Source organism: Vicia villosa, linkage group LG7, assembly GCF_029867415.1.
Source record: "Vicia villosa cultivar HV-30 ecotype Madison, WI linkage group LG7, Vvil1.0, whole genome shotgun sequence".
NCBI classification, from domain to species: Eukaryota; Viridiplantae; Streptophyta; class Magnoliopsida; order Fabales; family Fabaceae; genus Vicia; species Vicia villosa.
The window spans coordinates 97,162,057-97,177,057 of record NC_081186.1 but is presented as its reverse complement, the minus strand read 5'-3'; the positions used below and the strand labels follow the sequence as shown (position 1 = coordinate 97,177,057).

Sequence of the window (15,001 nt, the reverse complement as noted above, 5' to 3'; positions counted from 1 at the left end):
GACCAAATGTTGTCGACCCATTCCCCTGTTTATGATAAACTCAGGTCTGATTTTACGGCCTGCTCGTATATTTCCGGATAGGCCAGACGCAGAGTTTCGTTTCCTAACAACAAGACTTCCACAACTCCAATGAAACACTGTTTCTGACTTTGCGCGACACAACTCTGTTAAAACAATTCTCGTCATCATCAACATTATTTCCCGAAAGAATTAAATCTCACCACCATATAGAATCTTTACTCGACAACATGCTAACCTCACCCATCTGCACTTTCACCTTAATATTGCCATATCTATTTCTAAGCAATTTCAGCCATAACGAATCATTTTCATTCAAAATTATCCATTTCCATTTATTCAACAACGCTAGATTCACAACACCAAAATCTTTAACACCAAGCCCACCATGATCACTAGGTTTGCAAACCGTGGCCCAACTCACCCAATAGATCGATCTTTTATCTTCCTTCCCTTTCCATAAGAAGTCACTTTGAATGCGACGCAAAACCGTGTTTATCATTAAGTTTCATTGGTATTGGTGAATGGAATGACCAATTATTTTGTAATTTGGACAAAATTTGTGGAAACTTTTCATATATGACCGCAACATTAAAGGAAAAATCACCACTTTTGCAGTATTATTTTATCAAATAATTTTTCAAACATGTTCAGAGCAACAAAGGCAAAAGTATAGTGAATAAACAACCTATACTTTGTTGGTTCGTTATGAGATAACATCCACTACTACAAAATATATCTTTTATTACATGTTATTACCTCGACTATTCAATCAACCGAAGTAGCTTAGTAGGTGATATTTAGGTGCCAACATTTTTTTAAAAATATTTTTCACCATGGTACTTAATACAATCGTGGTCAAAAGTAAGAAGACATCACTTTAAACTACGTTGAAATTTTAACCGTAGTGAAAAGTGACATAGGAAGACATCACCTTAACTCACAGTTGGAATTCCAACCGTGGGGAAAAGTGGCATATGATCATGGGTTCAAATCTCAGCACCATTATTTTTCATTTATTTAACATATTTTTAAGTCACGTTTCACCATGGTTGGAATTCCAACCATGGAAAAAAGTGACGTCTGATCATGAGTTCGGATCCCATCACTTTCTTATTTTTTTAAAGATGTATAACACTCTTAGTTCATTCACTTTTGCCCCTGACGTACTTAGACAAACTTCATCTTCTGCCTCCAAACTTCTTCCATTTACAAAACATTATTTCTCCGCTAAACCAAACTTGAAAAGATCATTTCTTTCATAAACGAAACTCAAAAATATTTCTTCCATTAACGAGTTTCTGTACTTCATCATCTCTTCTCCAAATTAAACGAGGTATGGAAAGCATGGATTCAACTTTGCAACATTAGTTGTTGGTGTTGTGTAAGGTAAAATGTTCTTGTTTAACAGTTCTATTTATTTATTTTGTTATTGTTGTTGTTGTTATGTTAAAAATATTTAATATTACATAATGTGATGAAAGTTATTAATCTAGTCGGGCAAAAATATGTGACAAAAATGAAAAAGTGGGTTGACTGACTTTTCCCCACGGTTGTTTATTACAACCGTAGTTATATGTAGCACATTTTTCAGTTTATTACCACGACTAATATACCATAATTGTAAATAGTCTACTTACAACCACACACTATCTTACCACGGTTGGTCAACCATAGTTATAATGCTTTCACAACTGTGATAATATGTGTTTTCCGTAATAGTAGTGGTGTTGTCGTGTCAAACTTCAAATGTGATCTCAAAAAGGATTTTTGGATGCTATATATCCAAACTTTTTCATGAGTTTTTTTTTTTTTTTTTGGTATGTTTTTTATACGTCAAAGTTAAAAAATAATATCTAAACATCTACACTATTTTATATATCATGACGACGAGTAAAATCATAAAATCAATACTTAAAAATATTAAATTTGATATTAAGAGAATAAAATAACTGTATACTCTATTTTTCACTTTTATAAAAGTTTCATGGATGCATGTATACTGTATGGACATTGGATTACTTGGAATGTAGTTCCACGAGATAGCTAGTGTGAACTAAAAGTACCATGCTTTCAATACTCACTGTCACTTTCAGCTAACAGCAAGTAGACATGGCACAAACAATAACTGCACTGCTACATTACTTAGCCTTCAATCTTTACTACCCAAAATGAATATCAAAGATTAAAACATAAACATCTTACTTCACTATTTCAAGATAAGATTGAATTAATACATACTAGCTACCATCCCAACTACTTACTTCCTTCCACTATATATAGATCACACTTTCTTACTATTTTTCTCATCCTTCACTACCAAATATCACATTTCAACTGATCTTGAGTTGAGTACAATGGATTCAAAAAATGCAATCCTCATCCTTGGTCTATTGGCCATGGTTCTTCTTATCTCCTCAGAGGTGTCAGCTAGGGACTTAACTGAGACTTCCACTAATACAAAAGATGGTGAGCTAGTTATACATTATTTTTCTTAATATAGGTTTAATATATACATTTTTCATGAACATTTTTCAAAATTTAGGTTTTATATATACATAATGTTGCATTTGCAGAGGTTGTTGAAAAGTCACATGAAGTAAATGATGCCAAATATGGTGGTAGAGGCTACGGTCCGGGTGGTGGCTACAACGGAGGTGGAGGATATAATGGTGGTGGTGGTTACAATGGTGGTGGTGGTGGTTACCACGGAGGTCCTGGTGGTGGTTACAATGGTGGTGGTGGTTACCATGGTGGAGGTAGATGCCGATACGGCTGTTGTGGTGGGCGTTATGGGGGTTGCAGGTGTTGCTCATATGCTGGTGAAGCTGTTGATGTGCAACCCAAGGACAACACTCATAACTGAGTATCATATCATCCTGCATGATCCACTTTCTTAGTAGTTTTATGAATAAATAATGCTGTGTGCTGATCATAAGAGGTATAGATAGACAGCAATTTGTGTTGTTGTGTATTATATATCTTGCCACTATATAGTATAGATAATTCACGTATGTGAAAATCATGTTTAACTACATCATCACTATGTACATGTGATGATGAGTTTAAGTTTTAAGTTTTAATAAAAATGGTGAATGTGTTATGAGTTAAATTATATCAAATATCATTTTCCTAATACTTTCCCTCCTTTACAACTTATATATCCATATGGATGAAGTTGTTTAATAAGAAAATTCACCTATAAGCATAGAATAATGCTATCTTGACAAAAATTATTACACCAAATACTTACATCTATAGTGTTTATCTTGGTGAACAATATATTTTAAAAAAATTATTAAAAAAATAACTTATAAAAGAATATTTTTATTTAACATTTATTTTATAAAATAAATATAAGATTGTATTGTATCATTAATCAATTTTATTATTGTATTAACCACAAAAAGTGTAAGGTTTTACATTCGTTGAACATGTCCGTTTTGTCCTCCGTATAAAATGGGGCGAGTAAAAGTTTTAGACCATCACCCGCTAGTGTGACCGCTCCGTCCCGCCCTGTTTTTTATGTGAGATTTTGCGGGCAGGGGCATTGACATAAATTTTACATTTTTAGATTTGAAAAATGTAGTGTCCGCGGGCTTAGTCCGCCCTGCCTTCACTTTTTGCGGGGTGGACCAAGATTTTAGTTCCGCACTCTCAATTATGACCGCTTCGTTCTGTTCCATTTTCTTGTGAACTTTTGCGAGACGGGCCTAAACGGGACGGGTGTCAATTACTCCGTGACAATTTCTCCTCTTATGTCTAACAATCCCAGCATCCTCCCAACTTAGTCGACTTCTATCACTTCAACTGATTCCTCTAGCATACACTTCGTCTGAAAGGTTCACTTTGTACCAGAAGGTGTTTTGGTAATTTTCAACATCCTCAATTTCTCCCGTGGATGTTGCTATCGCGACTGCCTTGGATATGTGGCACTATCCCAGTCCAACATGCCTCCACCATTGCTTACTGCGATCAACACGAGTCATTTCATGCTAACGCGTCCTCGTGACGGCTCTGCCGTGATCCTGCCTATCACGTACCCAGTTGGCAAGTTGATCAAGTTCAACAACTAAATAACATGACAGTAGAATCGAGCTAGCAACACACACTTGTGAGAAAGAAAGAAATTTGTTAATGATGCCTCACAGTTAGGTCGAGGGAATCCTCATTTGCCACCCCTAAATACGATGTACGGTGCATGTGTTGGTATTTAGTGTAAAAATTAGTGTCTAAGATAGCAATTTTTTATATATAAAAAATGCTTAATAACTTCATTTTTTTTTATAGAGTATTGGCAGCAAGCTGCCAATCTCAGCCAATATATTTAAGTAAAAAAGTGATATACACAAAAAAAAAAATGGGGATAAAAAACCGAAACCCTCGAGCATTAAATAAAGCGAATGTAGTCCTTGCAAGTTTCTAACATAATCTTCCTAATGGATAGGGGAACACTGTCCCACCAATCATCTTCTACTAAGAACCGTTTGGAGTACTAAATTTATCTTTTTCATTAATTAAATAAAACAATGATCAATTTGGTTTAATTGATTTTGATTGATTTCAAATTTAATTAAAAGACAAGATATAAAATCATGATTGATTTTCGTCTTTGAGACATATTAAGTCAAACAATGCTTTTAATTCTATTTTGACAAATTTTAGTTTTCAAAGAAATAAGAGAAAACGATAGGTTATATCTTCTTTCGAAGTATAGGGTTGCAGGGCCGGCCTTTAGTAGGCGCAGCAAGGGCTGCAGTGCTGGCCCCAAAAATTTGGGGGCCCCATTTATTTTTTTTAATTAAAACAATACGTTTTACACCTGTTTTTTTATAAAGTAGGTATTAAATAATTATTCTTTAGAAAACATTTTACACCGAGTTTTTAAAGGTAGGTGTAAAATAATTTTTATTTTCACAATTTTGGTATTAATTTTTATTTTTTTGGGCCTTTTTTAAAATTTATAACAGGGCCCCCGGCTTGTTTGGGTCGGCCCTGTAGGGTTGTATTCTTAGTCTCTAAATCCTCCTATTTCTAAGGTCTGTTTTAGCGACAAGACTTGTTAAGAATTTCTCTTTGCATTTGTATGCGTTTTTTCAAAAAAAATTAATTTATTTTCATGTGTCGGTCTACTCGTTTATTATTTAAAATTCAGATATCAACCTTCACCTTTTATTCCATGAATTTATATCTCAAATTTCCTCTACTTTTTGTAGAGACATTCGTTAAACAGATAAAATTCATATTGTAAAACAGATTCTTGTAAATATAGTTTCAAGATAATTGGTTTTACATGACTCGCTCATGTAAACTCTCGTTAATAATTATGTTATAAGAATTCATGTTATTACAGGAATGAATAGATTGAAATCCTCACGGTCATAAATATATGATAATACTACGCACACATATTTAAGATATGAGCAAGCATGATTATTGATCCTAGCATTACGTATAATAAGATAAAGGCAGATGAATTATAGAGAAATGATAAGAGAAGATTTTTTTTTAATAAGCAATGATATAAGAAATCCCACTAGGGGTGCAACCCTTACAACGGGAACTCTAAATAGAGTTGAAACAGTTTAGGGGTAACTTGTACCAATTGTAAAAAATACTCCTAGTTGTAGAATCACTATTACATAACCATCTCCAAGAGAAGAACAAAATATTGGAGATAACCGTTTCAAAGCTAAAAGAAGCATTATAAAAAATAATAGCATTTCTCATGGTCCAAATGCACCAAATTAGGGCTAACCAAATTGAATTTAGTTTAACTCTAATGTTGGTTTTCCTCGCCTTTTCTTGAATGCAACCGAAGCTTTTGAACTCTTCCAAAGTGAACTCCAAGTCATTACCCAACCAAGTCTAGATTCTCTCCCAAACCGCTTTTGTTAATTGACATTGGAAGAAGAGGTGTTCCGAAGATTCCGGGTGATAAGAGCAAAAAGGACAATCAAGAGAAGTAAGATTAATACCTCTATAAGCCAAAAGATCTTTTAGAGGGAGTCTTTCAATAAAGAATCTCCAAGAGAAAATTTTAACCTTTTTCGGTATCTTTGCTTTCCACATGACTTCCAACAATTTGATTGTATTAGTTGGCCATGCTATATCTTTAGCGTTGGACACCAAAGAAGACACGCTTGCTACCGAGAACACGCCGTTAGAAGTTAGTTTCTAATGGAAATCATCATGGTCCACGGTATTCGGAATAATTCTATCCAACAACACTTTTAGATACCTCATAGGAAGAGAAATGGCCATGGAGGTACCATTTGTGGCTTGATGAAGCAAATTCGGCCCCAAAAAGTCCAAGCCGTCAATACCCATGGGAGCACCTAAATTCCAAGAGAAAACACCGTTATTCCAAGAAATGGCCTCGCTAACCTTGCAAAGTTTATTGGTTGAAAGATCGAACAAAAGCGGAAAGGATTCGCGAAGAGTTTGATCACCCAATCAACTACTATGCCAAAAAAGATTGGTGTTGCCTTGCTTGAAGTCACATATTACCCAATCGTTGAAGCCATCAACGGAATCCTCCTCTTTGAAATCGTTAAGAATGATATCTTTCCACCAACTAGAATCGTCCCGGTTTAGAACTTCCCCACTAGATGCTAGCACTTTAAATTTCGGATTTTGATATCTCAAAAGTAGAAATCTACTCCAAATTGCATTATCCTCCTTCAAAATTCTCCACTTCCATTTGAGAAGAAGAGATCTATTCATATCGCCAACATCTCTAATACCTAACCCGCCTTTCTCATTTGGTTTACAAACATTCTCCCACTTCACCCAATGGATGCTTCTTTTGTTCACATTCCCATTCCACAAGAAATTACTAAGGAGACCTCTAATCTCTTGGATAGTTTTGCTTGGAGCTTTAAAAAAAAAGAGAGTAAAAATTAGAATAGCATTAAGCACCGATCCAATAAGAGTCGCCCTTCCGCCTATGGATATGTTTCTCCCCTTCCAAGACGACAATCTTGACTTGATATTAGCAACCACATCCTTCCACACTCTCCTCTTACTAGCACCTTCTCCAACCCATATTCCAAGAAATGATAAGAGAAGATACAACCAAGTACTTGCTTCGATGGAGACTTTTGCATAAAAGTAAAAATGCACAAAATTATAAACTAGATTATGTAGAAAATTATAAAAATGTAGGAGAGCATATTTTGAGTTTGACAAGGCATTATATAAACTTAAACCCATTAAATTAGTCATAATTCGTAATTAGAGGGGTTTATAGCATAGTACAATAGTTCTGAAAATAGAAGGGTGTTATAGATAAGAATGAAAGAGAAAAGGATACTTACTTATGACACTTTATCATTACATAATATTTAGGAGTATTTTTTATTCAATCGAGTTAATTTTTAGCATAATATTAGCTAAAATGGAAAAGAAATAGAAAGAAAGTGAAGAAGTTGAATAAACGTAGCAAAATTGAGAAATTATGAAGAAATAAGCTTCTTCTTTTTTGGCACAATTAACATTATGACGTTTGTCTAATAATTTGATCATGTTCGAAGTTTCGTACGTTGTCTAAAATTACCTTGTCTAATATTTTAATATGCATTATAATTACTTTGTCTAAAATTTACAATTCCTATGGAGACAAAATAGTTTATTACTTCGATGAGATTAGTAAACTTGTTATAATTTTCATTAAATTTTTGGCTTCGTAACCAAGGATTAGGGATTGTTAATTGAATTATTTCAATAAGACAACTTTAGTGTTTCATTTGCTTTTTTATTGATTTTTAGATTTAGTTTTATATTTTCTTTGTTTTTATTTATTTTCTCTTTTATTATAAATTATAGGGTCATTTTTGTACTTGATTAGTTTTTTTTATTTATTTTTTGTTTTAGTTTGTTATTTGTTTTCTATTTATTTGGTGTTTTATCTTTATTTTAGTTTGTTTTATTTTCTATTTTACATTTTTTGTTTATTAATACTTGGAATTTTTTATTTTCTATCTTTATTTTTATTTTCTATTCTTTTATTGTTGTTATCTTATTTTTAGTTTTTTTTCTTCTTATTTTTAAGTTATTATTAATTAATGTAGCCACACATGTATTTTTTGTTTTGTTTATGTGATGTTCAAATTAGAGTAACCACAATAACAAAAACAATAAGAACAGTTTAGCTAGATCGATTAATAAGGAAAGAACAAGGCGAAAGAGTCATGGCCAGTCCAGTTAGACAGACAATGGGATGTTGAGCATGCAATTCTTTATGTTGAAGCAAATTGTTCGGCAAAATAAGGTAGTGCCGAAATAGCCTAGTGTGTGTCGAAGTTGCGTAGTTGTTGAAATGTCGAAGGAGTTAGCCTCGACATGGACTTCGACCCATGCCTAATTTTGTAGTTTTAGCAAAATTAAGTATTTTGGGCTTTGTATTTTTTAGGTTTTGCTTAGGGAGCAAGCAAACTCAAAGTCTATAAATAAGGTGTAACTCCTAATGTTGTATATACTTGCAGTTGCATATTTCAATGAAATTCTCACGTGAGAAGCAGGGAGAAGCTCTGCACAAAATTTTTTCTTCTTCCCATATTTTTCATTAAACCCCCCCCCCCTTTCTTCCCAATTCATCTTTTCTTTCTTCTTCCATTATCATTATGCATCGAGAATCAACTTGCAATCAAGGTTGGTTGATTCACTCGAGTGAAGAGTGAAGAACAAGAGGGAATTTAATCGGTTGATTGAATCTTGTTTATCAAGATTGATTCAAAATTGTCCATAGGTTTGGAGAATTCCAATATGGGAGACTATTGCAGGAGAAATAAAGTTGAACGAATATCTCTCAGGTTCCACTTGGCTAATCCTATCACTTTTAACATTAAAAATGTTGCTCTTGCAGGTTTGAGTGATAACTAGTTTGAATGAAGTGCTATTAGATATCCATGGGAGCATCTGATTAATTTTTATGAGACTTGTTCTATGTGCAAACTAGATGGACTAATTGAGATCCAGTTCAAGTTGAGGTTGTTTGGAATTTATTTAACCAGAAGGGAAAAAGATTGGCTATATTGTTTACCAAATGGAACCATTCAAACCTAGATTGAGTTAGAAGACAAGTTTTTAGAAAGGTTTTTCACTATTTCTAAGTATGTGGAAAGAAAGGCCAACATCTCCAATTTTGAGTAGGTTGATACGGAATCTCAGTATGAATCATGGGAAAGATTTAAACTATTACTCAAAATATGTCTAAATCACAACATGAGCAATATGAAACAGATGCAATATTTCACTAGAGATCTAGAAGCTCAAATGAAAATGTTTTTGGATGCCTCACCTAGAGGTACCATAGGGATAATAATGAATTAGTTGTAAAAGAGTTAATTGAAAGAATATGTTCGAATGGGTTTCACTTAAAAAGTGACCGAATTGTTAAACCAATTGAATTAGATTCGAATATATCATTTTTAACACAACTTGAGGTTATTTCAAAACAAATAGTTGTACCAGCTATTGTTTTAGCTAGTGTTAGGCGCGTTCGAACACTATAGTGTGATTTTTATGGGCAATGGCATGCTAATGACAACTGTGTTTTAGAGGGATATACAGAAGAAACGTACTATGCTGTAAATTTCCAAAGAGGTAACCCTTATTGTCCTCATAGATTACAAACCTTATTCTTTGCCACAAAGTCAATGAATAAGGAGATGTCACCCGCCATATGCCTTGAACATTCACTATCAAGAAACTACATTCTTTCCATGGAGCCAAGACATTCAACCTACAATATCAAGCAAACGTACTATGCATTTTGCAATTCAGAATAAGAAATATTTTCAATAGGTTCTTGTTTAGAGTGACTTACTTTCTTTTTCTTTTGATGGGCCATGAGGGAAAAGCTTGCAATTTCATTATCATCACCTTAGCTATCTTCACTTAAGGATTGACTATCAGTCTCCCAAGTAATATATGCTCTTCTAGGCTACTTAGACTTCTTGTATTGACCTTTTCTTTTATCTTTATTCTTACTTTTATGATGATGGGCCGTGAGGCAAAAGTTTGCTATTTCATCATCATAACTTGAGTTATCTTCACTTGAAGATTCACTATCACTTTCTTAAACAATGTATGCTCTACTAGGCTTGATAGACTTCTTGTATTGGCCATTTCTTTTATCTTTCTTAAACAATGGACAATTCGGTTTGTAGTGACCTAACGTTCCATTATTCTAAATATACCCTATTATTTTTCACATTTCCATGTTTTTAACAATTTCCAAAGCAAAAAGTAGGGATAACATTAGAAAAAGTGTAATACTTAAATGCATTTATACATATTTCTTAAAGGGTGAGTTTTTTTGTAAAGTTGCTTATATATGAGAGTGAATGGAGTATAACATGAAGTCTTTGATTTTTCTTTCTTATTCTCATCTTGCTTTGAGGAATTTGATTGTCTTCTATAGTTTATGAGACCTTTGTTCAAATGTTTCACTCCATTCTTCTTGAGATACCTATTGTATCTTCTAACAAACAACCCCATTTCTTCATCATCCGAGCAATCATCATCACTAGATCCATTATCAACTTGCTCTTTAATTGAGGACTTAGAGCTAGAAGTAATAAGAGAAATTTACTTCTTGTCTATCTCCTTCTCCTTGCTCTTTTCTTTCTTAACCTTATTCTCACACTTCTCTAATCAAATGAGATGTTGATCCTGTTTTTCAAGCTTTCCAAACAAATTAGTGATATCCAATGTCAATAGATCATTAGCTTCCTTGATTGCGGTAACTTTTGGTTGCCATTCCCTATTAAGACATCTCAACACTTTGTTAGTAGAAATTCATTACAAACAAACTTACTTAGTGCATTCAAATGGTTATAAGATGGATGAACCTCTTTTGCATATCGGAAATTGTTTCACCGTGCTTCATATAAATAGTTTAAACTCTTGATTCAAAGTATTGATTCTACCTTGTTTGACTTCATCTGTACCCCCATGGGCAACTTGGAATGAGTCTCACATAACTTTAACGGTCGTACAATGAGAAACCCCATAATATTCATCAACTCCTAAGGAGGATAGGAGAACATTTCTTGCTTTCCAATAATACGACCACTTTTTCACATCTTTCACATCCCATTGTGCTTCCAGTTAAGGTACGACAATGCCGCTGCATTGGTCATAGTGATTTCAAAAGGACCATTTTGGATGGAGCTCCATACTTTCATATCAATGGAATTTAGATGGATACACATACAATATTTCCAATAACCATAGTTTTCTCCATTGAAAACGACTGCTCTATTATACGCCCCTTTAGATTTGGAATCCATTGTCTAATAAGCGATTTCAAAGCACAAGATAAATCGGTGCTCGTGAAACTAGTTGTTAGACGATAGGCTACGATCTAGAGGGGATGAATATATCACAATTAAAATTGTCTTATAAAATTTTGTTTTGAAAAATGTTTAACTATGGCATGCAGAAACAATCCCGAGTTGGCAAACGTCTATCCCGAATTGTATTGAAAAGATTGAATATGTGTTAACCGATAGAACTAATTCGTAAGAAGAGAAAGAAAACTAATATATTTTCAGCATTTTGCGTTTGAATATAAATCACACAGTAGTAATCAATTTCCAATGAAATAATACACAAAATTTGACTTAAGCAATTTGTCGAACACTTTATGTGCAATCGATTCTAATCATATTTTTTTAGTTTTGTTGATATGAGAAACCAATTACAATCACATAGAATGTAATCAAATAAACAAAATTGTTTGAAGTAGTATACAAAGAAATAATCTCTATGTATCAATCGCATAATCAACGGTTTAACAATTTTCTTATAAACGTAAAAGAGAGGGTGAGAAAGAGAGAGACACACAAGGATTTGTTTAGGCGATTCCCCAATGGGCCTCTCTATGGGTATGTCGGCCCCCAATTCCAAAGGAGTTGAGATAATGAAAACTTAACCTTTGCAAAAGTTGTTTACAAGAGAAAAAGTAGCAATCGAACTCTATAAATCTTATGGTTGATGTTGATTCTAACTTCTTCTCTCCATTTGATCTTGAGCTCGATCAAGTAACCTGATACTTCCAGTTTGATCCTTCGTTTATCGCTACTCCTTTTACAAACCCCCGTTCTTCAAATCCTTCACTCGGCTGAATCCAAATTGCGAATGTACTATATGACCCAAGATTTCTAAAGTGATCCTCAGGTTACCGTTACTCCTCTGAATGAACCCCCATTCTTCAAAGTTTTCACTCAGCCGAATCCAAATTGCGTAATCTTGTGTAAAACTCCCAAATCAATCCTTGATCTTGGAAAAAAACCCAAATGGATTTATCTTGAAACCCTCAAAGAATTTTCAACCCAATTGATTACACAAAATCCTAATTGGACCTTATCAATCTATCTCTTGATCACACAACAAATATGATTATGTGTAGTTATTGTATGTATTCAATGTAAGAGGATGAAGAAGATGAAAATCTTTGTATATTTTTGGTTTCAATAGTGAGAAATAATGCATGGATGACTATATATGTGTGAGTGTGTGAAAGAATGGATTAGAAAAATTAGTGTTACAAAATTATAAAATTGGACATTTTAAACAGTGGGAGTCGACTCATTCAAAGTAGGAGTTTAACCACAAGGCAAGGGAGTCGACCCATACTGCATGGAAGTCGACTCCAAGTACTGGACATAATTTTTTATAGAAATAAGCTTAAGTAGGTGTCAACTCATAACACGTGGGAGTCAACTCCTTCGTGTTATGTATCGACTCCAAATGCTTGGGAGTCGACTCATTTTGGACTAAGATTTCATTTTCAAAAAAGCTTTCAGTGGGAGTCGACCCACATCTCGAGGGATTCGACTACTTAATGTTGTGTCGACTCCAAGACCCATATGTATTAACTTCTTTTTGACATAAAGTTTTCTTTCAAAATGCTATAAATAGGAGTCTACTCCTAACACGAACGAATGCCATAAAGTTTTAGACATAGAGAGATAAGGTCCAATGTACAAGTACTACATATTTCCTAGTTTTGACATCATTCAAAACATCAAAGAGAGGATATTGCTCTCACAGTACATGTTTGTTTTGTATGTACATTAAATCAACATCTACCATTAACAAATTTCGAATTAAATAAGTTAAAATAGAAGCATTTGGTATAAGAAGTACCTGTTTGTTTTGTATTAGCAACCAAAAATCAACATAAGATGAAATATGTTCAACAACTTGACTAAATCAAGGTGTGCCCAAAAGATATCAACAATAACATTGGAGGAGTCTTTGTTTCTTATCTACTACATGTATTTATCTTTGTGAATAAGACTAGGTAGATGTTGTATTTCAGTCAACGGGCCTCTCTTGCTCGTATTTTATGTATACCTTACCTTGCAGGCTTTGGTAACGCTCGTTAGGTTTTCTGGATCTCTATCTTTCAAAGCAACAACTATGTATTTGGGGGCCATGTTGAATTTGTTCACATCATTCACAAAATTTATTTCATGATCTTTTATACGACCTAATATGTCATTCTTATGTAAGTCCTTAGATAAGACATCATTGTGAAACCCACACCTAACCGTAACCGTCCAACCACTTTCGTTTGGTACAGATCTCAGCATAAATGGACATTTCACTTTCATAGTATAATTTCCTACAATCACATCCTTATACTTGTACTTTACTTTCCTCTCACAATCCATAATCAATTTATCTTTCGTTCCTCTCTTCCCATATGCAATATCGTAACAAATCGTAACAATAATAATACCATGTTATTTACCAACAGATTGTGTCTATGCCAAAACGTTAGCACGGTAGGAAAATATCTAACATTTACAACATACACCAAAACAAATTATCATGTCTGAGATATCATAAACCTATTTTAACTACTTAAAAAGTAAACATTTATCTAAAACATATTAATTCAATGGTGAAAAACTAAGTAAAATTCAGAGGGGAACCAACAGGATCGAGACCACACGGTTGAAGCATATTGAACTATCGAATTTATAGGTTTATGCAAAAAACACGGGATATCAGATTTTCCAAAAAAAAATTGGTATACAACAACGTTTCTCGGATTTTTTTAAATCTCTGGAAATACCAACATTAGAATCTTGCAAAATCCGAATTTTTCCTACAAATCTGATAAAAGTTCAAAATATTTTTGGACTTTTCCTAAGAATTTGGAAAAACTTCAAACTATTTTCGGATTTTTCCTAAAAACCTAATAAAACTTCAAAAAATCTCCATACTTTTCATAAAATTCCGATAGACTATAAAATGTTTTCGGATTTTTCTTAAAAACCCGATAAAACTTCAAAAGTATTTTTTAATATTTTCCAAATATCCGGTAAAGCTGCATAATATTTTTGAATCTTTGCAAAAAAATTCAATAAAACTTCAAGATTTTTTTGGATTTTTGTCAAAAATTCTGTAAAACCTTATATCATGTTTTTAAGTATTAGGTAAAAAAAGCATAAAACCCTTTCTTGCAAAATTTATAACTATTAATTTTTTTTGTTTCTTCCCGATTTTACAGAGAGGAATTTTTTACCGAATATAAAATTTAAAAGATAAATAATGTGAAGGATAAATTTGTTCTTATAAAAAATTATGAAGGTTCATGTATGAGTAAGAGGGTTGATGAAGAAACCTCTTTACTAAGGTATAGATGAAAATATTACGGAGCCCACTTGGGACAATTTCTAAAAGTATTAATATTTCTTTTGATTTTTAAAAATGAATATAATATGAAAAGTAAATTTAATAATTTATTGATACCAATATTTTAAAAGTTAAAACGGAGATCGAACCGGTAAAACTTTAATTTTAAGATTCAATCGATAAACCTATGATTAAATCGTTTATTAATAAATTAATAATAAGAAACTAAATTTCATAAACATGTCATATAAAATTATATATTCACAATTTAATAAAATAAATATTTTAAAAATTTATTACAAAATTAATACAATAACATCAATAG

General features: G+C 33.0%; 1 protein-coding gene across 1 annotated transcript; it reads left to right on the top strand.

The window, feature by feature from the left end:
• Window positions 1-2,317: 2,317 nt before the first annotated feature.
• On the top strand, window positions 2,318-3,152 carry LOC131617932 (dormancy-associated protein 2-like). Its single transcript, XM_058889201.1, has 2 exons — window positions 2,318-2,487; window positions 2,595-3,152. Exons 1-2 carry the CDS (start codon window positions 2,376-2,378, stop codon window positions 2,882-2,884), a joined length of 402 nt encoding a protein of 133 aa, XP_058745184.1. The 5' UTR covers window positions 2,318-2,375; the 3' UTR covers window positions 2,885-3,152.
• The last annotated feature ends 11,849 nt before the right edge of the window (window positions 3,153-15,001 follow it).

What these genes read in the sequence shown, in the direction of transcription:
- LOC131617932 (XM_058889201.1), top strand. Translation starts at nt 2,376, where the DNA reads ATGGATTCAAAAAATGCAATCCTCATCCTTGGTCTATTGGCCATGGTT. An exon ending in TTCCACTAATACAAAAGATG is followed by an intron (nt 2,488 to 2,594) that starts GTGAGCTAGTTA and finishes TTGCATTTGCAG; the next exon opens with AGGTTGTTGAAAAGTCACAT.